This window comes from Tasmannia lanceolata, unplaced genomic scaffold (assembly GCF_043159265.1).
Source record: "Tasmannia lanceolata isolate RefF3 unplaced genomic scaffold, GAP_Taslan_0.1 ptg000019l, whole genome shotgun sequence".
Classification (NCBI taxonomy): Eukaryota; Viridiplantae; Streptophyta; class Magnoliopsida; order Canellales; family Winteraceae; genus Tasmannia; species Tasmannia lanceolata.
In genome coordinates this window covers 2660929-2688003 of record NW_027518696.1, presented here as the reverse complement: position 1 = coordinate 2688003, position 27075 = coordinate 2660929, and the positions used below count along the sequence as shown (strand labels likewise).

The window sequence follows — 27075 nt, the reverse complement described above, 5'->3', positions numbered from 1 at the left end:
CACTCTAAATCACTGATAGGCTTATATAAACCACTGTTTACCCTATATAAACTAGTTGTAAACACTCTAAACCACTGATAAACCTGTATAAACCACTTATAAACACTATAAACTACTGCTCACCCTGTATAAATCACTTATAAACACTTTAAACCATTGTTAATCCTTATAAACCAATTATAAACACTCTAAACCACTAGTAAGCCTTAATAAACTACTTAGGATTATAAACCACTACTGAGGATTCTTAACCAAAGAAGCTATATAAACCACTTATAAACACCCACTTCAGTAGTGGTTTATCGTAGTGAAATAGTAGTTTAACTTAAGAAATTAGTGGTTTACAGTAAAATAACAATGATTATAAAGTGGAAAACAGTAGTTTAACATGGAAAACTTTCATTTAAGTTTATAAACATGTCTTATAATTGAAAGAGAAGGGAGAGGGCTAGAAATACACACATTTCCATTGAATGGAGGCTTTGTGCAATGGAATGATGGTTTTTGGTGACGATTTTTGCGATTTTGAAATCTAATAATATTTTTTTTTAAATAGTTGTTGTAAATGGAGGCGTTTTCCAATGCAATGAAGGGTTAGGGAGGCTTTGACATCTAAAAATGAGGTTTTCAGCAATAGAATGGAGCTTTTGGCATCTAACAATGGAGGTTTTTGGGTTTCAAAAATGGAGGTTTTTGAGTTTTTCATACGTACGTAGGTGGGAGGAAGAAGAAGAAGAGAGAAAAAGGTGGGTTTTGGGATTTGTATTCTAAATGTAATCATTTCAAAAAGGTGATTTGATAGGGAGAGAGAGAGAGAGAGAGAGAGAGAGAGAGAGAGAGAGAATCAAGGGCATTTTAGTCATATGCACTCTTGATTGGTGATTTACAAAACACCCCTCTTCAAATGTCATAGTCAATAGAAACCCCTTCTATTTGGTCATTTTCCCATTTAGAAAACACCCCCTTGCCACGTCATAATCAGTAGAAATCCCTCTTTTTAGTCATTTTCCCATATTAGATTTTGTCAAATTATTACTTCATGATGACCTAAAATGGAATTGTAAAGTCTCTTCAAGTAAAGACGTCTAAACTGCTAAAAGCCATTGATGGGACCTTTGAACTTTCAATTGAGATTAATGCTTGTCCCTTCCCACTGTTGATGTATTGTAGGCCCCATCAATTTCCCTGTCCTAACCATTCACTAGATAAAAGAGAATTAGTACGGAGGATTAAGTTATTTTTACAATTAATTGTAAAAGTTCAATTTTGAGTCCTGTAAGGGCAAATAATAATATAATATCCCAAGTGTAAGATAAAGGACTACAAAAAGGAAAATGATATATTCACCCCCCTTTTTCTTCCTTGAACACCTGCTTGTAGCGTAAAAGGTAGTCATAAACAAGGTTTTAAATTTCAGTTTCGAGTATAGTTTCGGTCCTCAATTAGGTAGCAGCCCTTGAAATGTAGGTTTTTTGGGCCAAAATTTTTGTAATTTCGGCCGAAATTATGTAAAGAAATAAAAAATAATATTTTATAGAAAATTCTACCGAAATTGCCTAAATTTCAAAAGTTACGACTGAAATGTGGTAAATTCAGCAATTTCGTTTTTGGTTGGATTTCGGCCGAAATTTAAAACCATGGTCATAAATACACTAGAGAGGACTGTCCCAAAGAAAAATGGGGGCGAATATGTGATTTCCCTTACAAAAATGTATAGTTTAGGCCTCACTTGTTTTGGATTTCCAGAAATTGATTTTGATTCCAAAACTAATTTTCAATTTTTAGTCCAATAATTAGTTTTGGACTCACAATCATCTCTCAACTCAAAAACAACGAATAGGGCCTTAGCTTGGAATCTAAATGAGGCTTGATTGATCAACGGCCTAGGATCATCTGATAAAGATATTCTCAAATCCCTTTGGCTGGTATTATGATTGCTATTAGTAAAAGTGAGGCTTAATAAATGTCTTTTAAGAAGGAGGATAAAACCGACTTTCTTTTTAATGCACAATACCATATCTAGACAATCAGGGGCGACGACACTTGTAAGGGAAGGGGGGCAATTGCCCCCCTTAATTTTTTTGGGAAAGAACAAATATACCTTTATTGGTGACTCTTACAGAATGCAGAAAACAGATGAAAGGGCGCCCCATTGGTGAATGTCACCGAATCCATTTATTGTTCTTTGACTTATACAAGTTATAAATGCACATTGGTCCCGTTCCACTAGTGGGGTTTGCAAGAGAATTTAACATTTCACTTTTTGACGAATGATAAACTGAAGGGCGCCCTTGCAAAAACCAGCTCCAAGGGCGCCCCCATTGGTCCAATCTTAAGAAAATGATCCACTTTCTCACTTTCTTAAGATTGGACCAATGGAGGTGCCCTTGTAGTTGGTTTTTGTATGCCGCACTTCATTCTATCGTGCCTCACTTGAATATGTTTTGTTCTCCAGAACAAGATTGAAATATATAGCCAAGGGCATTTTAGCCGAAGTGATGTCTACGCCGCTGGTGATAGAATATATAGAGGGTTTTTTTTGGAAACTATAATATTACTTTCATTTGTTTGGAGAAAAAAAATTACTATAATTTTTGCCCCCCCTTGCAAAATTTCAGGCATCGCCCCAGTAGACAATACCATGGAATGCTCTACATGCTATCAACATCCAATCAGAATAGTGTAAAACGAAGTCAGTAGTGCCACTATCAAAATATGGTAACGTGGACAGCGGTTATTCTATGCTGCTGATGTTGGCACTCCTATGATTTGATACTTGCACTAACTCATCTTGTCTTTTACTGTCTAAACAGCCATCAAAGTTTATTACACTTCCCAAAAGCTATCATAATCTAATTAAAGGAAAAGACAACCTTAGTTTGTGCAATAAACATAGTAGTGCCAATATCATTAGCCTTATTCTAAGGGAAATGTTATCAGCACTACTGTATTTTGATGTGGGCACTCCTCACTTTACTAAAGGTACGGATGACCCGCACCATAGGATGATCCAAACCGTCCATTAGATGGACCACAACCTAAATAGGTCGCGCCCCAAAAATCATTTCCATAGGTCGATCGTAACCCTCCGATCTGAATGTTAGAGGGTTGATCCTAACCCTCTATAGATCGGAGGGTTAGTATCAACCTATGGAAATAATTTTTGGGGCACAAACCTACTTAGGCTGTGGCCCATCTAATGAACGGTATGGATCATCCTATGGTGCAGGCCATACCGTACTCTTAATAAAGTGAGGAGTGCCCTCATCAAAATACAGTAGTGCTGATAACATTTCCCTATTCTAATTCGATTTAAGAATAACCTCTCCTCTCCTTACTCTCCGTTCCGGGGCCCACTCAATGTACGTTGGAGATTAATCCACGCCAAGAAAAAGTATAGTAACATGGGATTTGCTAGGAGATGGTTTTTTCTCCAGGAAAAAGTATCATGCGCCCCACATTTAACGTGAATTGTGGTCAGACTTCAATTTTTGAGTCTTTTGAGGTCAAATCACGGTACCAGTGGTGCGAATTATCCTACGGGGGTGCGAAAATAATGTACACTATCACGTGGCGCATTTTGTGGGGTTCCTTTTAAACAGAGTTTCTCTCTTCCCGATTCGAATCTCAGGTAAAAAGCAAAAAAAATAGAGATAAAAAGGCTGACAGAGAGAGAGAGAGGAAAGTAGAAAAATAAGAGAAAGAGAGAAGCATGACTTTCTACAGAATCTCAGATCTTTTCTTTTCCTACCATAATCATCTTCAACTTTCATCCATCAATCATCACAACATTACATTATCTCTTTATATCTCTCCGCACTTTCTCTTCAACAGTAAAACCTTCCTTTCTTCATGTTTCATTTTTAATCATTTAAAATCCAGTTCGTTATACTGGCCGTTATTAGACGTGCCGAATGCGTGATCAGTCTCAGAATTCTTAGGGTTTTGACATGAAAATGTGATCCCTGAAATTTGATTCTCCAGTATATAAAAAAAAAAGAAAGACACAGAGAACCCTAATTTTAGGGTTATTTTTTTTTATTTGATTGGAGGAAAGGATGGCACTCACCATGACACTCCTCTCTGTAAATCGAATCTCTTCTTGTTTTCATCATCCTGTGGATTTTAATTCGAGTTTTAGGGTTCGGAAACGAGATTTGATTGCTATTTCGAGGGGAGTGAGTGTGAATCCCACAGCGTCTGTAGAATTTTTGCTGCCGGATTCTATGAGAGGAGAATCTGTTGCTGTTGGTATTGATGATGGGAAGAATGTGGAATCAGAAGGATTGGAATTATTGTATGATGATGGGTATAAGACTAGTAGTGTGATGGATTACATTGATTTGTCTAAAGAGATGGTTAAGCCTGATGGGGGTCCCCCTCGCTGGTTCTGCCCTGTTGAGTGTGGGCGTCCGTTGAAGGGTTCGCCTTTGCTTCTGTTTTTGCCTGGCAAGTTTTTGGTGTTTATGGTTGATTAGCTTTGCTGTTATGCAATTTCTAGTTTGTGAAACAATCAATTACTCCAAATGCTTAAGCTATTAGAGTTGGTGTTATTTAATCATTTATACTTTAACATGGTGCTCAAGCGCATGAATTCTAGTTTTTCCATGATTTGCATATCTATTTGTTTACTTCCTTTTGAGATTCTGTGCCTAGAACTAATGAATTGGGAATTTTTGTCATTTTATTGTTTTCCTATCTTGAGGAATGTTTTGATAGGGGGTGACCCTATTGTAATATAATGAGGCATGGGAACTATAACATAGTGGAATCCACCTCGGCTTGATCGGGAGGATCTGTCTGATTCTGATAGGAATTTTGTTGGATATCCAATGACCCAAAAATCACACAATGCTGATGACTGTATGATTCTATCGAACGTGTTTTTGATCTTTGAATTTGAACGGTAAAAAACTATGTATATGCAATGGTTTAAATTCAATTACCACAAAATAAATATTATTACATATTTGGGTTGTCCAGTTGACATGATTTTTGGTCTGTTAGAGATCTAACATGGCTGGTCCTATCAGATCAACGGTCCGCATCTATCAGATCAACGCTCTGCATCATTCATAGATGGGGCTCACCATTTAATAGCGCACACCTGTCACATCGTATTGAAGCATTCCTCTTCCTATAATTGTTATGAAAATAATTTTTGTTTTACCTATTGAGAGCTTTTATTATCTGATTCAGATGTTTATGAATATGAGTATGCAGGAATTGATGGCGTTGGGTTGGGACTCATTTTGCATCACAAAGCTCTCGGGAAGTAAGTTCTAATATCTTTCTCCTTATGGGTGCGAATCTACATGACCATACAGGCATGTACTTTTGATCGATATGAGAAGTAAGAAGCAGTTAGTTTTGAGAAAGGGAAAATATGCTCTACCTTTCTACGTGACATCAAGTTGTTCTTTATTGACTAACAGTCCTCATTAGCATTTTGTTAATTTATTTTTAACGTATTAAATATACACAAATAGTACCTGGTTTTACTCTATATTTATTTTTCTAAACAATTTCTCCATGTATTTACTGTGCATGTGGTCTTGGGTCAATTGCGACTTACCTGTTGGGGCTAGTCCCTAACCATCACAAAAATGGCTAAATATGGTTGGATCACTGCTAAAAAACTTTCTGGTCAGTCATCGACTTGCCCAAGCTAATGAAAACTTGATCGCTTCAATCCTTGATTCACCCGAGTCGACTCCTTTTTAATTTGGCTGAATTTTCATCCCAGTTGGAGTTTTTTAAGCAACCGGGTTGGATGATTTGGATGATATGGAGTATGTACTCTCATATAGCGGACCCTACACTGAATAGATGGGCTGCCATATAAAAAATACACTGTTAAGATGATCCTAGTATTTGATCAATGGATTTCTGCCTCTTAAATGTAAACCATTGACTACTTGGTTTTAACTGTCCGTTTGAAAACTTCCAATCAGTGGCTAGGATGGTTCAGTGGGCACGTATTTCTGTATCATGGCTCATCAACCATATGGCCCACCATATACTGGTGACATATGGTTAGTTGTGAACGCGTGATTGACCCTAGACCTCTTTTCTATTTTGTGTATATTTAACTTTCAAACTTTGGAAACATTATTAATTCTAGGAGATGATATCTGCACTCCCTTGTTTTGCTTTTGCCCCACTCCATATTTTGTGCTTTCTCATTGGCTGGTACAATTCCTAACAACTTAACAACAGACAACCAGAAAAGTTTATCATAAAGTAGTACCGAGATCAAAACAAGGAAGTGGGGATAGCATCTCCCTAATTTTATTATGCACATTCCATATCGATACAATATCCTTGTCGGAGTTGGTGGATCTATGTCCTCATATTATGCTGAATCTGCCACTTGTATTTGTAACTTGTGCAACACCAGTAACCATTCAACAATTGAAATGGATGCGACTTTTCTTGAAAGTTTGGATTATCTTGTCAAGGAAAACATCCAGTTTTGAAAATCATCTATACATTTGCAAGCTTTGGCTTACTTGTAATGACAATATTATAATGATGCTATCTAATTCAGATTACTATGGGATGCAGGGTTTTTGAAGTTACGTGCATGCATATTCCTGTATATGACCGGACACCATTTGAAGGTTTAGATATTTTCTTTATGTGGCAAAAGTTCTCCTTGATCTCACACACTTGATTCTCTATCATTATCTATTCTTTTTGTACACTGAATTTATTTCTAGATGTCAAAGCATCAATTTGGTTGTCCCAATTTGTGAAATTGTTACAGATTTTACATTTCTATATACTCCTTGATATATGTGTTGATGTAGAGATCTGCGACAAACAAGAACATTGATGCCCTTTAGTAGTAAATTTGTAATCTTGGTACTATTTGCAAATGAGTAAGTATTGTACTCAACTTGGTAATCTCGAATTGTTAATATTCTTTTCTCGTGCCTGCAAACCATGCCCTATCATCAGTTGCTTTGATGGTTCCCAAGAACATTAAGCCACTATACATATGAGTCCCCAAGAATGTTAGGAGCCTTGAAATGAGTCAATGACCGACAACCTGCTTGACTCCCATTTGGTTAATTTTATTCTTTAGTCATCCTATTTATATAAGCTTTAGATGAACATCTTCCTTGTTGGGCCAGGGTAAGAAATTCTTGCCATTTAGTTTTACTGTTATTTTCCAAAGGCTAGTGTCTCTAACTGACAATAGATCACCTTTAGCAATGAGAGAGATTGACGAAGAAGGGAAAGAAGAGGAGAGGAGACATGGATAATGTTGGAGCTTAATCATCCAGAGGTTAGGAGACATGGAGATCGAATGAAGCACATTGAGGTGGACATACACTTCAATCGCGAGCGTGTTTCGTCCAGGGAGATTTGTCTTTCCTTCGTTTCTACTGATCAACAACTTGCGAATGCATTGACAAAAGGAGTTACGAAGTCTCATTTTGATTTTAATTTATCCAAGCTATGCATGATTGATATCTATGCTCGACTTGAGGGAGAGGGTAGGAAATAAACATATTTAATTGATATTGGAGGGGTAATTGGTTCTTTTTTCTACGCATTGCTTGATCATCTATAGAGATTCAACTGTTTACTCGAGTAGGAAATCTAAGGAGAACCAATTATCCCAAGATAATCTTATCTTGGACTCAGATACTACAGGAATTCCCCCTCCTTGTTTCTAATTTTGTTTCTATCATTGCTGCTCCTAACGATGGTGATCTTTCCATCGCTGTTTGTAAGGGTAAGCACACATGTACTCAACATCTCATTATTCATTACCGAATTTGTTTCTTATTAATCATCATCACCATACCATCGTTCTTTTCCAGTCTCTAGTTCCTCTGTTTTTATACCTTCCAACGGTTTAGACTTTAGATGCCTCATCTCAACGTTAATCGAAGCGTAGAGAAAAATGGTACTTAGGAATTTGTTGATCTTCCTTTGAACAAACAACCAATTGGATGTAAATGGATCTACACAGTGGATATGAGCCCGATGGGTCTATGGATAGGTACAAAGCCTGTTTGGCTGCCAAGGGTTATGCACGATGTATGGTATTGATTACCAGGAGACATTCTTACTAGTTGTGGAGTTGAAATCTATACGAGTTCTCTTATCTGAAGCAGCAAACCTCTCATGGCCCCTTTATCAGTTGGATGTGAACAATGCCTTTGTCCGTTGGGACTTATAGAAGGCGGACTATATGCAAGTCCCTCGTGGCTTCCAACTTAATGATGTCAATGAAAAAGTATATAGGATAAAGAAGACTTTGTACGGTTGAAGGCAGTCACCAATATCATGGTTTGACTGCTTTAACAGTGGTTACTGTCAAAACCAAGCACATCACGTGCTTGTTGTGGCACTCATGGTTTTTTTGGAGGGCATTGTGGTAACTTGAAATAATGAGGAGTTATTTGAGCAAGAACTTGGAGATTAAGGTTATAAGAATGTTGAAAGTATTTTCTTGAGATTGAAGTTGCCTGTTCATCTAAGGGTATCTTTAGTTCTAAAAGAAAATACGTCCTAGATCTCCTCAAGGGTACAAACACTCTTGGGGCCAAGCTGGATGATACACCAATCAAACAGAATCGCAGATTGAATGATGAAGATGGATTGAGATTGGTTGATTTAGGTCACATTCAATGGTTGGTGGGTCGACTGACATTGTGTAGGCTGTAAGTGTGATAAGTAAGTTTACACATTCTCTCAGCACCACTTATATGTAGGATGGCCATAGTACTTGAAGTCATCTCCCGGAATGGGGATTTTGTTTGCTAGAGATGGCTACATGAAGATAGAAGCCTATACAGATGTAGATTGGGCGATCAGTTACAGACCAACGCTTTATATAAGTTATTTGTTCCTTAGAGGAAACTTTATTATTGGGAGGAGCAAGAAACAATTTGTTGTGGCCAGATCCAATGCCAAGGCAAAGTACATATCGATGACTGAGTTGTGGCTCTCATCCTTGTTAGCTGAGTTGGAATGTGATACTATTGGGCCGATGAGTTTATACCGTGACAAGAAGGCAACGATTAGCATTGCGCGCAATTCAATACAGCATGATTGTGCCAAGAACATTGAGGTTGATTGACATTTCATAAAGCAAAAAATGTGGACTGGGCTGATTTGCACATCTTATGTCAATTCACAGTTATATGTGGCTGATATTCTTATGAAGAGTGTAAGGCATGACTGTTATATATTCTTGGCAAGTTGGGCATGATTGACATTTTGCTCCAACTTGAGGGGGAGTACTGTAATGCGCTTTATGTAATGGTTTATTTGGTTATTTTAAGCTGCAAGGGCATACTTGTCATTTTTTCCTTGTAACTGTCTAAGAGATGCTTAATATATGCAAATCATGATTATGGGGTGTGAATAAGCACACACAACATTTCAATTGTACCTTGCATAGTGGAAGGATTCGTTGCAGTAGTTGGCCACGCGACTCTTTTTCTTTTCCTATGGTAAGCAGTTATAGGAAATGATAGAAGAAAATAAACAATTGAAACAGGAAGTGACGATATGGCAGGAGAGATGCAATAGGCGCATGGAGGGTTCCTCTAAGCCAATTATTTTGTTAATTAAAGTTGTGACTACCTGGGAAAAAACGCTTGCCAATTCATTCTCTCCATCTTGAGATTGCTTTTCTTGGGAAAAGGTGGCTCTTGGCGACATTGAGATATTTCCTAAACCATAAAAAAGCAAAAGCCGTAGAGTTACGCGTGTGTGCTGGGAAAGGCCCAAGCTAGGGAACTAAAATTGAATACTGATGGGGTGTCAAAGGATTGTCCTGGCTTATATAGGGGTGGTGGGATCGCTAGAAATCATGCTGGCAGGATTATCTCTGCCTTCTCTCATTATTATGGTGTGGGAAGCAATATCCAAGCGGAAACTAGACGCATTCTTGATGGCCTTAGATATTGTAAAGCCTTTGGATGCTTTAATGTTTGGGTGGAATCAGACAACAAGGTCTTAATTGACATGATTGTTTCTAACAAGGATCCTCCTTGGTCGATTAAATGCTATTGTCAGGGGCTTCACTCTCTTATCCTCGATTTGAAGCCTAAAATGACAAATTAAGTTAGAGAGGGTAAGTCTAGGTTGTGGATCACCTTGATAACTATGCTTGCAAGTGTAAGAAAAATAATGGTTTTTGGCATTGGAGAGATCTTCCTACATTGGCTAAAGGCATTGTGAGATGTAATTTCTTGGGAATCCGTAGCATTCATAGTAGGTAAGATTTTAGTTTATTTGTTAGTTTTTGGTTTCATGCGGTAAGGTGGTATTTTCCCTCATGTATTTCTGACTCCTTGGGCATTCTAAGTATTTGTACCAGGTAATTTGATTTTTTTTTGTTGAGGATCTGGAGGTAAGGTGGTATTCCCCACTCTGTGTACTATTTTATCGTATCAATTAAAATCTAAGGTGCCAGCCTAGTTTCCTAGATAAATTCTGTGTTAAAAAAAAAGAAATAGGAGGTGGCGATGAAAGAGTATAGTAGAGATGATCATGAAAGAGTATAGTAGACTCATAAGTTGTTTGGTATTAGGTTCCTTTGAAGGTGTGAATGTCCATGGCATGGGGGTGGGGGTGGTGTAAGGATTATTGTGTGTTGAAAGAAAGAAATTCTTTTGTAATAATGGAAGAAAGAAATTCTGACGGAGTATTTTCTCTACGCAGCCCACAAATAGTTTATGGTCTTTTGTGGGTCCTCTTAGATTTGTTTATTTTTGTTGGATTGCTGGTTAGGATAAGGTTTTGATGGTGGCCTCATTATTCATTGCGGACAACACTTGTAATTGACGCATCATGTGCATGGGGGCAGATGAGATTGTGGTTCACATTCTCCTCATTCGCCCATTTCCTTCCAAACTTTGGAATCATATCCTCTCTGCTTCTGAAGTTAGCTAGTTGTTTCCTGATGCTTTGGAAATGTTTATCAATGCTTGGTCAGATCGTTTCTTTCACTTGAAGGGAAGAATTTTTTGGAGCATAAGCCTTGTAGCAGTTTAGCTACGTGGTGGGCGATACAGAAAGAAAGCATTAGGTTCTTTTGTGACTAAAAAACTGCAGCATGATGGTGGTCAAAGAGAAGATCTTTTGGCTGGAGTAAGATAAGTTAGAGCAAGATTCCTCTTATTGAAGTATAGTGTTGTGGACCATCTCGGTTCTGTATATTATGGACCATCTTTATGGACCATCTCGGTTCTGTATATTAATATATTTAATGTTGCCATTTCAAAAAAGAAGAAGTATAGTGTTGTGGTATCATCGTCTTGTCGATCATCTCAAGCTTAACTTTGACCGGTATTGGAGGTATGATTAGAGAGAATCTTTTTTTTTTGGTAGGTAAGATGGGATTGAAACCTCAATCTTTGGGTCAAAGAACAAACCCTTGACCATTGAGCTAGAGGCTCAATCCCTGTTTTAGAGAGAATCTGGGTAGCATTAGATATGCTTTTTTTTATGTTTTGGGTCACTTTGTATTAGAGATTGTAATGACTGAAGTTCTTTCCCTTCTTCAATGTATGAGGATAGGTTGTTTCTTTGAGTAACGGGTCATGGTTGTCGGATGACGACTTGAGGGATGTCAAAGTTTTGAGTTTCCCATGGACATTGGTTCATCCGCTTGAGGAGATATTTGACATCTGTGATTTGTTGGAGATCTCTGTTCAGTACATTGGTAGAGAGGCCAATAATGTAGCGGCTTTGTATGATAAGGAGGGGGCTTGGGTGAGTTGCTTGATATGGGACAACATGTTCCGCTGTACTTTTGTTTTTCTAATTCTTTGCTTTGTTCTTTGTTGTTTTGGTTCTGGTCCCATGACCTTTTCAGTCATTTCCTTGTATCTTTTCTGGATTTACCGATTTAGTAAATTCTCAATCATCATTCAAAAATGAAAATAAAAAATATTGTGTTTGTTTTGTTATTTGGTTTTTCCAATTGGTTTTATTGTAGATACTCTGTTTTCCCTGTTCTTGGAAAGGCATGCGTCATTATTTCATGGAAAGTTAGATTTGTTTCTTTACTTACCTCAATAAATTCACTTCCCCAGCCATGAAGTGAGTTCTCTTGATGTCGCTCTTGGTTTCTAGTATACTTGGGCAGAGAGGGATTGTTGTAAAGCTTGTCTTATCTAATTTGACAACTTGTTTTGATAGATCAATTGTGCAAATGAGATGGTCCTTGTTCTCTCTTGTTCTTCTTTTGTGGTACAAATGGACTGAAAATTGAAGTGGACATGCATGGCTTACAATATTCATTTTATTCATCCATGTGGCTATCAACTGTAACATTATGTGCTAATAGATTTGAGTTTCTAAAGCCAGTAAGTTTTGAGTCAAGAGTTGATGACTGATAAGTTTGATTTTGTTTGTGTGAAGGACTGGTGAAAATTGTTGAAGACACTGTGAGGCTTGAGCATGCCATGTGTCCAGATAAGCCAATTTATCTTGTTGGGGATTCCTTTGGAGGATGTTTAGCACTTGCTATTGCCGCTCGTAACCCAAACATTGATCTAATTTTAGTATTATCCAATCCAGGTAGTCATGAAATTTTTGGAATTTTGATTTTTTATAATATCTTTTAGGCTGTTTTTCTTTTAATCAACTTCAATAGGTGCTTCAATGTGGTTGCTAATTTATTTGCATTTTCTTGTAGCTACATCATTTGGCAGGTCACAGTTGCAGCCTTTGCTCCCTATCTTGGAGGCCTTGCCAGATGAACTTCATACTGCTGTTCCTTATCTTCTTAGCTTTGTTATGGGTATGTGATCTGTCTTTAAGTTTCGTATGAGAGCAATATTCTGTCTTGGAATACAAGTTATATGGATCAAATGTAGTATTTGGTTTGTTTTGGATCAGGAACTCAGAATTGATGTATTATTTTGTTCTTGGTGCTTGCATGCTTGTGAAATTGCTGTCCATTTTCCATGATTTGACCAATTCTCCTGTTAATATCATGTTTTGCTATTGTATTGCTTCTTGATTTAGTATTTTGATCAACTACCTTTGTTTTTTTTTTTTTTTTTTTTGAATGGTGATCAACTTCCATTGTTATCATTGTGACCATGGTTGTGGAAGGCTTTTGCTTCGATCTGTGGCATGTGTCATGCCTATAGCTTATTGCCACAGTCCTTAAGTGTATCACTAGGGCAGTAATACCAATATATGTAATTTCTAGGGGAAGCAGTGCCATCAAAAGAACAAAAGATCTGTTTTGCGGCAACGAAATGAGAACTTTAGAGAGAGTAATTCCTCAGAGGCTCTTCTCAAATCTCCGGAGAGATTTAGTCCAAAGAATTAGAGGTAGAAGAAGTCCCAAGTTGATCTCTGAAGATATTTAGCTAAAGAATTCAAGCTTGATATGTAAAACCTTTTCAGGGAGTAACAATCATACATAAATATGAACTAGACTAAGAAGGTTATAAATTCCGGCAAATCAATTGTCAAACAAATTGAGAGTAGGCTCTCAATTTTTGGAACTTAATGACTACTTTGAACTGCTTCAATACCCCTCTAACATGCAGCTCACTAAGTGATGCTTGTTAGCAAAAGAAAAAGAAAAGAAAAGAGGGACTACGGGAAGGAAGAAAACGATGTTGAAAACCCTAGACATTCACATAGACTGGTAGAGATGAAATAAAGGAGAATTGAAGCACTTAGAAAGGAGGGAATAAAAGGTGCCTTTTGCATGGACAAGAAAGGAGGAGAAAATTGAAGAAAAGAAAAGAGAAAAAAGAATAGAGAGAAATAAGTTCCACGAAGAATATGGGATAAAAGGAAGAAGGGTAGAAGACAAAGGTGTGCCGTTAGAGTGATGGGAGGATCACTGGCCTCTGATCTTGATTGCCACGCGTACCGTGTAAAATCTACCTAGACTATGATGAGAATGCAAACTAGAGAAAAGAAAGGAAATGGATGATCTGTGTAATCACTCATATAAATATGGGCATCAGTCACGTGGTTGATTAGATGTTTGGTTAGTACCCCGTCCCAATATTACCTTTACGAATTTCAGCATTATTGGCAATATGAACTTTGTTGCTTTTGCCAAAGTTAAGCTTAAGGTGAAATATAGTACTTACATATCAAAATCTAGCCATTGTTCTTTGCTTACGATTTGCTCTCTCAGTATATGTGTTTTTCAGTTTTGATCTGCACAAGAACTGAAACATTTAGGTTTTGGCTGGAAATTTCGGTGGAAATCTTTTATATTTTATGGTGTTTCAAGCCTAGAAGGCAAAATATATGATTTTTTCTATTTTATGATTTAAAGTGATGAATAGAAGAAGGGATGAAAACACAAAGGGAAAATATCTCTTTCTTGTCTCCTTTTATCCTCTTCTTCTCTTTTTTTTTTGAATGTCTGTCTTTCTTCTTTTTATTTCTGTTATCTTTCTTCTCTTCAATATTCCTCATTGGTCCTAAGAAAAGAATAATTCTCCATAAAAATCAATGAGATTGAGACTCAAGGAAGACTTTTTTGAAACCAAATTTTGTACAAGCCGCTATGAATATCAATGAGAATGAGACTCGAGAAAGATTTTTTAAAACCCAATTTTGTATAAGCATGTTGCTGTATTTTGGAATTGAATGATTCCTTATTAGGAGTTGAGTGATTCCTGCTACTTGACGTTGAGTTTTTCCACCACAGGCCATTTATGATTCACAATTATGTCTCTTGTACAAGTCCTTTTGTGGTTTTGTCACCCTTGTAGGTCTCTACCTGCGTCAATAACAAAGACTGAAAGTGAAGATACCCTGGAACCATCACAATTCTCATGGAAGTAGAGAAATTAATTAGATAAATTTCTACAAAAGATGATTCTCCTCTACATCTTAATGTTTGACATGAAAGTTTCATATGTAAAAACACATAACCTTATCACTTTTTTGTACTTTGATATCATAATTACCTAGTATTGATTTTGCCAATAAATCCCAAAGTAGTCGAATCTTTGAGAATTGTGGTTGGAAAGTCATTATTGTTGCATTTTTTGGACTTCGGACTCACACCTAGATTTTTTTTAGATTTTTCATCATTGCATGCTACCCTTAGACTTGTTTGGGACTAGTGAGTAGTGAACAGTAAGTTATTTTGAAAAACCCTGTACTGAGACACCTTTTGCAATTTTTGACTGCATATTGCTACCGTCCTACTAAACATTTTGTAGTGCATCTATGTTATCTTCTATCATTTTCCTGAATTATAGAAATCCTTTACGGAGTAAATTCATGTAGTATGGATTCATTGATGATGAATTATATATTTTTCTTCTGGCGTATTTGACTGGATGGGAAAGAGATTGATTTTAATAGTATTTGAGAAACGAGTATGGAATGCTCTCTATTGTGAGGGCGTTATGCATGTACTATTTGCATGTGACGTTTGACAAGAGGTTGGGTGTTAATAAAAATAACCCGTCACATCGGAATTGACACAATAACTCACTAAAGAACCAATTTACTTGTTTTCATGAATCTTATCTTTACACTATCCTTGTCGTTTGTGCTGGTAACCATGAGCATTGTTTTCTCAACTTATATACATAGACATATATCTATATATGAGAAAAGAGTTCCTACTCCCTAGAGTAGATAACTTATCTACTCCCTAGGCTTAAAATACAGTGGGGGCACATTGTTTGGGTGATGCAAACCATTGATTTGATGGGCCCTCACATAGATAGGGTGTGCCCAAAAAATCAGCTCCATATGACATCCCAACCCTTCGATTTGTGGAGGTAAAAATGGACGGGGATAAACCTTCACAAATCTGTCCATTTTTTGCCTCCACAGTTCGAAGGGTTAGGATGATCCTATGGAGCTAATTTTTTGGGCACACTATTTTTATCTTGGGTCTTCTTAAGGTGCCATATATATATATATGTGTGTGTGTGTGTGTGTGTGTGTGTGTGTATATCTATATATATATAGAGGAAACTGTTGGTGAGCTTAAGCTCACCAAACTTATGGTGAGCTAGCTTGCCCAATCACATGGGTCCCACATTTTGGGGAGTGATCCAAACCATTCATTTGCAAGGCCTTATCATAGATAGGGTGTGTACCAAAAATCAGCTCCATAGGATCATCCTAACCCCTCCATTTGTGGAGGACAAAAATGGACAGACTTGAGGGACTTTCAAATGAATGGTTTGGATCATCCTAACAAAGTGGGCCCCCATGTGATTGGGCAAGCTAGCTCACCAACATGTAATTGGAGTGTCTTAAGGTGCCGTTCGATTAATATTTTCCTTCATATACAAGTGCTTTGATGTTGCTAATTTTTCGATGTTCACAGTCAACAAATATTTTATGCATTATTTGATTTTAAATTTGCTCGTCCCCATTTCTTTTTCTTTCAAAAATTTAGGCGATCCTGTGAAGATGGCGATGGTCAGCGTAGAAAGTGGTCTTGCTCCTTCTGAAGCACTTGATCAATTGTCAAGAATCCTCTCTTCTATGTTCCCACGCCTTTCTGTAAGGAAGCTCTTGCATTAAATGGTATCCTGTGATGTTTGTTGAATGCATGATATTTTTGTTTCAGTTTTTTTCTTTTGTTGTGAAAGAGTTGATTGACTTCGTTGGTTTGACCTATGTTTGATCACACAAAAAAAATAAAAAAAAATAAAACTATTATTGACAAAAATTGTCCAATAAAAGATAAAATGCTAAGAATGGTCGAGGAGAGGGTGTTTTATGCTAGCCTTCTCGAAGTTCCTTAGCAAGCAGAAATGACCTTATTGATCCACCGATGAGTGGGGCGCAATTTACCTGCTCGTGAAATTCTAGCAAGAGTAGAATTGATAGATTTCTCATTTGTCCTCTTTGGCTATCCCTACCCCCTTATACTTTTCTTGGGATGCTGTCATCAACATAGTGAAGGTGCATGACAAGGCAATGAAAGAACATGGAAGCGAAAAATTTGGTAAGAGTGCCTAAATTGAGTAATCATCCTGTGAAGCAACATATAACAACATGTTGAGGCCTCCAAGCTAGATTCAAGTCTATTTACCTGTAGATCCTTGAATTGCTCTTGCAAGCTCCCAATCCTCAAGAAGAGCCTTTGTTATTTTAGTGGGAATGAGTACATTCTCGATCATTGACATCCTCAATGAGCACCACATCACCTTTGTTATTTTAGTGTGAATGAGTACATTCTTGATCATTGACATCCTCAATGAGCACCACATCATGTAAGTCCCACATATTAAGCTTTTCCATAGAATGATATATCTAATTGTAATGTCCTCATTAGGAAAGAATAGTAATGAGTGATGGTCCATCCAATGTTTAAAAATGCAGGCTCAGATGAGAACTCGACCAAGGTAATAAGGAGTTGACTCAACTGAGTCATTGGTTGATGCCTCCAATATCTCATTAAGTTGGGCAAGTCAAAGGAATTTTAATTGACTTGGTAGGGCAAAAATCAGACTCAGCTGAGAACTCAACCAAGGCAAAGCTGGGTTGACTCATGTGGGTCAATGATTCTTGGGGAGATTTTAAATAGTGGATCTGATGGCATGTGGAATGCTTAACTTGTATGCACGATATGCTATTTTGAGATCAATGAATTCATATCTCACTCATTGCTTTGAAAGAGTTGATATGCGAAACTTCCAATCTGCAAATATTCATTCTTTTCTTCTTTGTTTGTAAATTGGGGATAAACCCATAACTCTGGAGAATAATCTTTTTCCTTTGATCACATATATTTATAAATCTCCCAGATGTCGCCTTTAAAAAAAATAAAAATAAAAATAAAATCTTCAAATGGATTCACAAGACAAAATAGGGAATTGGTGAAAAAGAAACCCAAAACTACATTACCATGGCTGTAGAATGTGCATGCAAAGACATGCATGTATGATTTTGTGTTCAAGCATATGACCCTTACTTTGTGCTTATCATTGTAGTTTGTGCATTCTTAAGTTTGAGCTACCCTATTTCTGAGTTAAATAAATACATTTTGCATGTTTTTATATTTAAAATGGGATTTTCTATTGAATAAGGAATTATTGTTTTCTTCTCGAGTATGATTTGCACCATGCCATTGCAGGGTTTGGCAGATATCATACCCAAGGAAACTCTTCTTTGGAAACTAAAGCTGCTTAGGTCAGCCGCCTCTTATGCTAATTCCCGTCTCCATGCGGTCAAAGCTGAAGTCTTAGTGCTTGCCAGGTGTCTATACTCTTAAAGTTCTAATTCCCTCTTGATTCGATGTTTGTATATGCTTTCTCCTACAATAATAGCATATGAATTGATGGCTTATATTTATTGGTAGGATCATTAATCAACAATATAGTTATTGGTAAGATGTCCAAGAGTTACATTATATGTTCACGCATGTATCTCATCTCTTTGGATTAAGGGTATGGTTTTAAATCCTTATTAAAAAGGCATTTTAGTTTTTGTTGGTCTCTCTTTGCATATGTCTCTGCTTATTTCTCTAATAGTACCCTCTAGTGAGATTTTTATGGAAGTTTCCATTTTTTCGTTGTGTACATGGTATTAAACTAGGTTTTCACTCTCTAGGTTTCTCATAAATTTCCCTTGAAGTATTGTCTATGTTACTATTCATTCCCTTTGTTGTTGCATTCTGTTGGACTTGTTGGAATTTCTATGTTGGTTCCTTAGAAATTGGAATGTGAAATTAAGCACAAAATTAAATTTACTCAACAAAAACTTTTACCAACTTGCTTAAAACCAATAGGGGTTAAAAACTTGGTTCTATTTCACAAAATATCCAACAAGGTGTATCAATCCCCAATGCATCCAACTAAAACAACCTAGATTTTACTAAACCTGTTAGAATGATGTAATGGGATGGGCCGATGGGGCTAGTCACTTAATTCACTTACATCACTTAATATGATGGGGCCCATCATGTTTTTTTAATGGCTGGGGCCCATTATAACACGCGCAATATATAAAAAAAAGAGAAGTTTTTTTTAAATGGAAAAAAACGTATGAACTTCTTCTCCACCCCTTTCTCCTCCTCTCATCATTTCTCTCCTCTCTTCTCCTCTCTACTTTTTCTTCCACTCTTAGCATAGTATTAAAGCAAGCAATCTGAACTTGCGCACCCCCCCCCCCCCCCCCCCCCCCCCTGCTTCTTTTTCTTTCTTCAATCTTTTTTCTTAGAGAAAGTGATCTGAACCTTCCCTTCTCTCTCCCTTGTTGCTTCTTTTTCTTTCTTCAATCTTTTTTCCAGATATTCACGAGTTACGATCTGAGTGAAACACTCCCCCAGGGTTTCTTTTCATTGTGCAACAACCTTATTGGTTTGCTGCTGATGTGAATGCGTGCAAAGGAGTTCCTTCTCCTTGTCATGTATGTTGCTTCCATATGTTGTCATAAGGTTGATTTGTGTTGTGTGCTCCCTGATTTGTTCTTCATGTTACTGCTCGTGGATAGATCTTTGCGCTGTTTGTTGGTTTGTATTCCATGTTGGCGCAGTATTTTGTTTTCCCCTCCTATTAGTGTTGGTGCTGGTTTGTGAAAGGCTTGCCATTTGGATTGCTGCTAGTGTGAAGACTGCCGTGTGGGCAGTTGCAAGGTTATTTTATTGACCTTTGGTTATTCAATTTCTTTTTTGATATTGGAAATTAGATACCTTCTACCATGGAAAATTAGGTTGGTTCTAGGGGTGATGGTAAAGTATGGTTAGTGCACCCTTCAGATTTCTATCGTGATTAGATAAATTCCATCAAGCTTAATGGAAGTATTTATGTGAGAGAGGATATTTAAAACTTTTTCAAGGCATTCTGTGATGGTCTAAAGCTAAGTAAGGGGACTGGGGCTACCTCTTTTTCCCTCATCCCAAAAGGTAAAAGGGTAAGTAAATATAACGGACTTTCGACCTAGGGTATATGGTCTTGGCAAAGGTTTTGTCAAAGCTTCTAAAAAAATGGTCCTTCCAAAGCTTATCTCAAGTAATCAATCCGCCTTGATTCAAGATAGAAAAATCCTTGATAGTGCTTTGATAGCAAATGAAGCATTTTGGAAGGTGTATATGTGCCTAAGGGCATTTTTGGTCATTGTACTCTTCTTTTATATTTATATGCATTAGTGATGGGGAGTCTATTTCCAACTCACATTATTCTTCTCACTCTCCTCTCCTCTTCCTACATGGTATCAGAGCCCAGGGTTTTGATCCCTTAGGGACCACCATTTTTTTTCCATTCTTCTTCTTCTCTAAAACCCTAGCTCCTCAGCCCCCCCCCCCCCAAAAAAAAAAAAAGAAAAAAAAAGAAAAAAGAAAAGGCCCCATATCAACCCTAGCTCCACGCCCCACATCAACCCTACGTCCGACAACCCCATCTCCCACAACCATCTCCCTCCCTCCGATCTCACACCCCTCCTGTAATACGTATTTTGTATTACGTATTACATAATACGTCCCACCCCATCTCCCCGTAATACGTATTTCGTATTACGCAAACCACCGCCCCCCCCCCCCCCCCCCCCCAAAAAAAAAAAAAAAAAAAAAAAAAAAGACAAAGAAAAAGACAATTGCACAAACCTAGTTCACATTCCCTCCCCGCCACCCCTCCCTTGCTTGTCGTAATCCATTCCCTCCCCACCACAATGACCCTCATCACCTCCTCAGTCCTCCCTTGCTTGTCGTAACCCATGACCCCCCCTCCTCCTTTGCCTCAATCCACACCCCACTCCCTTGTTCGCCGTAAACCTTCCTATTCCCCAAACCTCCAGCCACAACCCCATATCCTCTCCATCCAAACCACTTATTCCTCCATATTTTCTCATCACCATCCCATTAGAGGAAGAAATCCCTTTTCCATCCCCAAACCCTAAATCTCCATCCAAAATCCCAAACCCTAATCCCTAATCTACTCAAACCCTAATCCCTAATCTCTCACATCCCTAATCCCACTCGCCAATCCCTAATCCCACTCACAGGAAACCCTCTTGTTCATTTCTTTTCCTAAACTCTTCTCTTTCACGGTCTAAATCATCTCCTTCATCCTTTTTCTTGTTGTTTTGCAGCTTCGATTCCCTATGAAAGCTTCTATCTTCATTATGTCTTGTGGGTGTGGTATGTCTTTGCTTGTTGCTTGTGCCATGTCTTTGCTTCGGAGCCGCGGCATCGTGTCTGGGCTCGTGTCTTGATTGCCCTTCTCCGTCGTTCCTACCCAGCTGTGGTGCTTGTTAACCTCCCTTTATCTCTGTCGTCATGGATCCTCCTGTCATCATGGATCCTCCAGCTTTGGTGCTGTGAAAATATAAAAAGATTAAATAACACATTCTCAGACAGCTTAAGCTTTTGGAGTAACTAGTCGTTTCACATGGTATCAGAGCAAAGGTCATGAGTTCAAATCTCCTTGATGTCAAAATCCACATGCAATGGTCAACCCAAAGTGGGGCCACATGTGCGATGAGTAGGGCAACCCAAAGAAAGAGGGGCCACACGTGAGGGGGAGTGTTAAAATGTAAAAAGAATAAATAATGTCTTCTCCAACAGCTTAAGTTTTTGGAGTAACTTGGAAAATAAAATCCTAGAAACTAAATAACATGGAAATAAAATCCTACAAACTAAATAATATTAAATAACATCCTAATATCTGCATCATTCTCCCCTGCTTGAAAAGAACTCGACCTCGAATTCTAGTCCTCCTGGATCAAATATGTAAACGACCCACTCAAGCAGCATGAATCGCAATTCGTCAGAAGCACTCGGGTTACTACTGCACATGATAACCATGAAAGTAGCCTTAAATACCGGTGGAATGAGAGAGCAGAAATCTCCCATGTAGAATCATAATAACGCAACCCATGCTGAAGAAGCAAACTGGCTGGAAAGATAGCAACGTACTCCTCCTGGGTCAATGATACCGGCATGACAGGTATTGGTAGTACCGATCCATGACCAGCCGCAATAAGGTCATCATCCACTGGTATCACATCTGGCGCAATGGAATCAACAATAAAGTCATCTGCTAGGGGCGTATCCTTAGAAGCACGAAGCGGGGGCGGGGAAGCGTGGGGTCTAGAAGAGTCTTAAGTTTGGGAGCGCCATGGGAGCGTATATGTAATATTTTCTTTATATATCTTTCAAAATTCAAGTATATCAAAAAATAATAGTTTGTAACCATTTTCATATGTATATTCAAAATTTATCGTTCCTTGTGCCTTCTGAAGATGCACAAGCCTTTGTGCTTGCTCTAATAAAGTACTTTGAAGAGTTGGAAGAGTTTGATGTAAGGAAGTTAGTGATGGTGGGACTTATAGAGTAATAGAAGCAGGCTGGGAGCGTCATTGGAGCGGTTCCCGTCTCTCTGGGGTCGCGCTCCCTGGAAGCTCCTTCCTAAGGAGCGTCAAATTGAGGTTCCGAGGTGGGAGCGGCACCCTGAGAGAAGGTTCCTGCTTCTAAGGGCGTTTCTGGCTCAATGCGGTTGACCGATGTTCTAAAATCCTCTGTCGGAATATCCACGGAGGCTCAACACTGCCACGATGCTCCTCTGTGTCAACACAAAGCTCGACAATCTGCTCAATCGACTCAAAGATAGGAAAACCCTCCGTAATATACCCTCGATCATCTATCATTGGTAATGGCTCAAAAGTCTGGTCACTCGGCTCTGACTCAGGATGATGTTCAGTTGACTCTCACAAAGGATCAACCTCACATGGCTTTGCCACAATAATTGTCTCGACTGTGGAAGTGGCAAGCGGTCTCTCTAGATGCTCCGCAAGCGGTCCAGGGGAAATCTCGGAATCATCATGCTCATCAACGTCAATCTCATCAACAAAGTCATATGTCGAACCGCTAGCATCATTGGTGGTTGTGTCTGTCTCATCAACAGTACTAGCAACTTTCTTCTTCGCTGATTGGATATCTAGCCCCATCCCTTTAACATCAATCCTTTATCTCGTGCAAGTGAACCGCTATCCTCTTCAAAATTCTTGTGCTTCAGCTTCTTGTTCAAGTCGAGCAGCTTCTTCTCGTCGAGCGGCTTCTTCACGCATTAATCTTTGTTTATATGCTGCTCGCTCGCGTTTCAATCTCTGTACATACTGATATGCATAATTTCTCATAAACTCAGAACAGATCTCCTCCCATCGACTGAATGGAGGTGCACCTGCAATACGACGCGCCCTCATCATCTCTAGCCACAACAACTGGGCTTGCCGTAGTACAGTATCTGGCTCGAGAGATAGTCTCGTGGCGATCATAACAATAGTACTCATGATCATGGTTTAAAATTTCGGTTTCGGTACCAGTTTCAAACCCCTGAAATTTCAAAATTTAGGCCGAAATCCAGCGCAATAAAGAAAAGAATATTTTATTCAATATTAAATTTCGACCGAAATTAATTTTGGTCGAAATTTAGGTGAAATATTAAATTAATTAAAAAAACATGTTTTTTCAGTGAAATTTCGGAAAAAAACGAAATTTCGACCGAAATTCTGAAATTTTGGCTGAAATAAAATATTGTTTCGGGTTTTCGTGATTTCGATGTCGGTCTCCACCAAAATCCGAAATTTCGGATGTCAGTCGAAATTTAAAACCATGCTCATGATATGCGTCTAGAGCATAGATCCACCGTAGACATGCATCGTCATAATAGCGGTAGTGAGTCCGGTGTTGCAAATATCGATTGTCTTACCCATAAAAATCTGGAACATAGGGCAGAGCCATTGGGATCGGCCTCGAAAAATGAAATCAACCGTCTGATTTGTCTGTCATGTCGAAAGGAGCACAATGCTTTTCGCAGATCTGAAATTGGACTCCTGGATGGCTCGGATCAGCAGTTGGACCAAATCTGGCGGACGATGAAAGTTGGTTGTTGTAGTGCTTGCACTCGTTGATGACTGCTGAAAGTAGGCTGGATATACTCAAAAAGTTGTCACGAACAACTTTGGTGTTGATGGTGAAATCCAATTTTGAGCGGAAATGGCTCGGGTGAGGAGAGAGAAAATGAGATAGGTAGGGAGAGGGAGAGAGAGAGAGGGAATTTCTCTTTTCTTTTTCCTTTTTTCTGAATTTATTTTTCACTCAGATTCACTTGTCTATTATGAAAATGATATGGGGGGTGCCTAGGGGTAAAAAGAGGAGAGGTAAATGTGTGGAGAGAATGAGTGGAGGGGTGCCAAAGGAAAAAAGGGGGTGAAGAAGTCTTTTTTTTTAATTTCTGTTTTTTTTTATCAAGTGGCCATGTGATCACTTAAAAAGGATGAGGGGGGTGTCCAACAGAAATCAGGGGGTTGACTTTAAGTTATTTATAAGCTAATAAATAACTTGAGAGAAGGGGGGGGGGGTGGTCCAGTTAAAAATAGGGGGAAGAATTCTTTCCTTTTCTTTCTCTTGTACGAATGACCATAAACCCTTCTGGGTGGGTTTCTTCAATACGAAGTATTCTTCTTCACTAGTGCGACAGGAGGTGCGGCGGATGACGGGGCACAGCTCCAGTGACGGTGATAGCAGAAGCTTATACAAAGTTATTTTTAGGACTTCTATTTTCCATGTTATTTTATTCCATTGCCTATATATAGGCCTCTTTTTATTGGGAATGATAACTTTGATGATTAATTGAATTGAGAGCTTCTCCCCATAATTCTTTCTTCCTCTATTCTTCTACTTCTCTTCTTCTATTCTCTTCTTCTTCACTTCTTCTCCCCATTCTTCTATTTTCCTTCCCGGTCCTACATCAAATCTCTTTTATATTTAGGAGAGAATCTAAATGAAATAAAGACGACAATTAATCATAGCATTTCATACTAAAAACAAGAGGACGAGCCTTGACGCAACGGTAAGGTTGCTCCATTTTGACCTGGTGGTCACGGGTTCGAGTCACGGAAACAGCCTCTCTGCAAAGCAGGCGTAAGGCTGCATACATCTAGCCCTCTGCCTCGTGCACTGGGCTGCCCTTTTTATTTCATACTAAAAACAAGCCTAAAAGAAAGAGCTAATAAAACTAGCAATTAAATAAAACTCAAATCATGCCTAAAGATAAAATCAGTGCCAAGGGTTGCTATATTCGGTCATGCATGGGAATGGAAAAACAATTTACGACTATGTGGATGGAAATGCCGCCCAAGCATGTGGACCCGCTTTTGCTCCCTTGGCCTTCAGGTCTCCGTCCTTTACACGACTTTGAGACCAGCCCGCTTGTTCCCGAATTCGTGCTCTATTGTCTGGGCTGCATCATCCTCTCCGGGTTGGAGAAAATTCTCTCTCGTGCACAGAAAGGAAAACCCAAAACATAGTGTCATCAACCTTCCTTTCTTCTTAGATTGCGTACTGGCTGCAAGTGGGGCTCATGCCAATACACAAGGCACTCTTAATGGTCACCAGGAGGTTGTTGCCCTTCTTGCCATATTCGGTCATGCATGGGAATGGAAAAACAATTTATGACTATGTGGATGGAAATGCCGTCTAAGCATGTGGACCCGCTGGCCGCTTTTACTCCCTTGGCCTTGAGCGTCTCTGTCCTTTGCACGACTTTGAGTCCAGCCCGCTTGTTCCCGAATTCGTGCTCTATTATCTGGGCTGCATCATCCTCTCCGGGTTGGAGAAAATCCTCTCTCGTGCACAGAAAGGAAAACCCAAAACAGTGTCATCAACCCTCCTTCTTAGATTATATACTGGCTGCAAGTGGGGTTCATGCCAATACACAAGGCACTCTTAATGGCCACCAGGAGGTTGTTGCCCTTCATTAGCCATCTTTTTATTCACCTTGATGAGACCATGAGTGTGGCCCACGTGATTTTCATAAGGGAACATATCTGCTCTACCATGATTTGATGATGGGGTGAAGTCACCTTGTTTTACACTTTCTAATTGGCTGCTGAGAGCTTTCTGGGAATTCAATAGCCTTTGACAGCTGGTTAAACAATGTAAAACAAGATGAGTACGCCCCATCATCAAAACATGGTCCTGTGGATATTAGTAGCCTGCAAGTATCATAATTTTTTTTTTTTGTAATAATTTGGGTGGAACTTCTCACATCATATACATTCTTATAGGGTGAAGTCACCTTGTTTTACACTTTCTAATTGGCTGTTGAGAGCTTTCTGGAAATTGGAGCCTATAAATATCAAATATTTATTTTTCTAAAATGATTTTGGTGGAACTTCTCACATCATATACATTCTTATATTAGTTTATACTGCGAAGTATCGTCTACGAATGCATTTTTAATTTGTTATCACATCCTTAACTTGACAAATGACCTAGGTTTTGTGGATGTAAAACATATACACTTTGAACATTCTTGCTAGTTGCCTTGAAGTATCTCTCCTTCAGCCATCCTATATTTATGAGACATGCTACATGAGTTACTAAAATCTGTCTCTTGCAACTTTTAGTGTTGATATTATATTTGTTCTCCAGTGGCAAGGATAATATGTTACCCAGTAGGGATGAAGCTCAACGCCTTTGGAATTCTTTACGCAATTGCAGAGTTCGCTACTTCAAAGACAATGGTCACACCCTTTTATTGGTAAGTGAGAGAAATTTGACTTTTCAGTTGTAATCTATTGCCCCTTGGTGTTATTTTAGGTGGTTTGCTTACTTAGCTTTTACCTTTCATATTCTGTTTTGGAGGTTGTTATTGCTTCAAATGTGTCAATGATTTATCAAATCTGATTACAAGCACATTTTTGCAGGATACACATGCATTGAATGGTTTTTTGATAGGAAAACTGAATTCAAGCGATGTCATTCACGTTCATTTACCTTCGAATACTCTGGAGCAATGCATGTAACCTTGCAAAACTAAATATATGAAAATAGAAGGACAAGAAATCCTACCCAAATGCTGAAAAGTTAAAATATGCTGCCATTGCTTGTGAGGCATCTAACACGACAAAACTACATAATACTGCAAGTGTGCGACATAGAGTATGTTGCGTGCCTAATTAATGGGTCCCACTTAGGTAGAATAAATTAATTTGGTATTTTAGATAATAAGATCAGATCTTACTTGATCTCTATTATTAGTAGCTAGGATAGATTAGAATACTAATTTAGATTAGGATAATCTTAATTTAGCAATTTCTATCGTTATCTCCATCTATTTCTATGTTTATCTTTAAGTG

At 38.4% G+C, this 27075-nt stretch overlaps 1 protein-coding gene across 3 annotated transcripts in view; it reads left to right on the top strand.

Annotated features, from left to right (window-relative positions):
* Positions 1-3654: 3654 nt before the first annotated feature.
* The window catches only part of LOC143852776 (phytyl ester synthase 1, chloroplastic-like), a 39068-nt gene continuing 15647 nt past the window's right edge, over positions 3655-27075 (top strand). The window contains exons 1-8 of one of the 3 annotated variants that reach the window (XM_077362375.1): positions 3655-4449; positions 5224-5275; positions 6568-6623; positions 12397-12555; positions 12674-12778; positions 16388-16494; positions 18074-18195; positions 26369-26477. In XM_077362375.1, coding sequence (XP_077218490.1) covers positions 4059-4449; positions 5224-5275; positions 6568-6623; positions 12397-12555; positions 12674-12778; positions 16388-16494; positions 18074-18195; positions 26369-26477 — 1101 coding nt within the window. In that variant the 5' untranslated portion in view covers positions 3655-4058. The remainder of the gene's footprint in view (positions 4450-5223; positions 5276-6567; positions 6624-12396; positions 12556-12673; positions 12779-16387; positions 16495-18073; positions 18196-26368; positions 26478-27075) is intronic. The other 2 variants (XM_077362374.1, XM_077362373.1) reach the window with 2 other exon arrangements.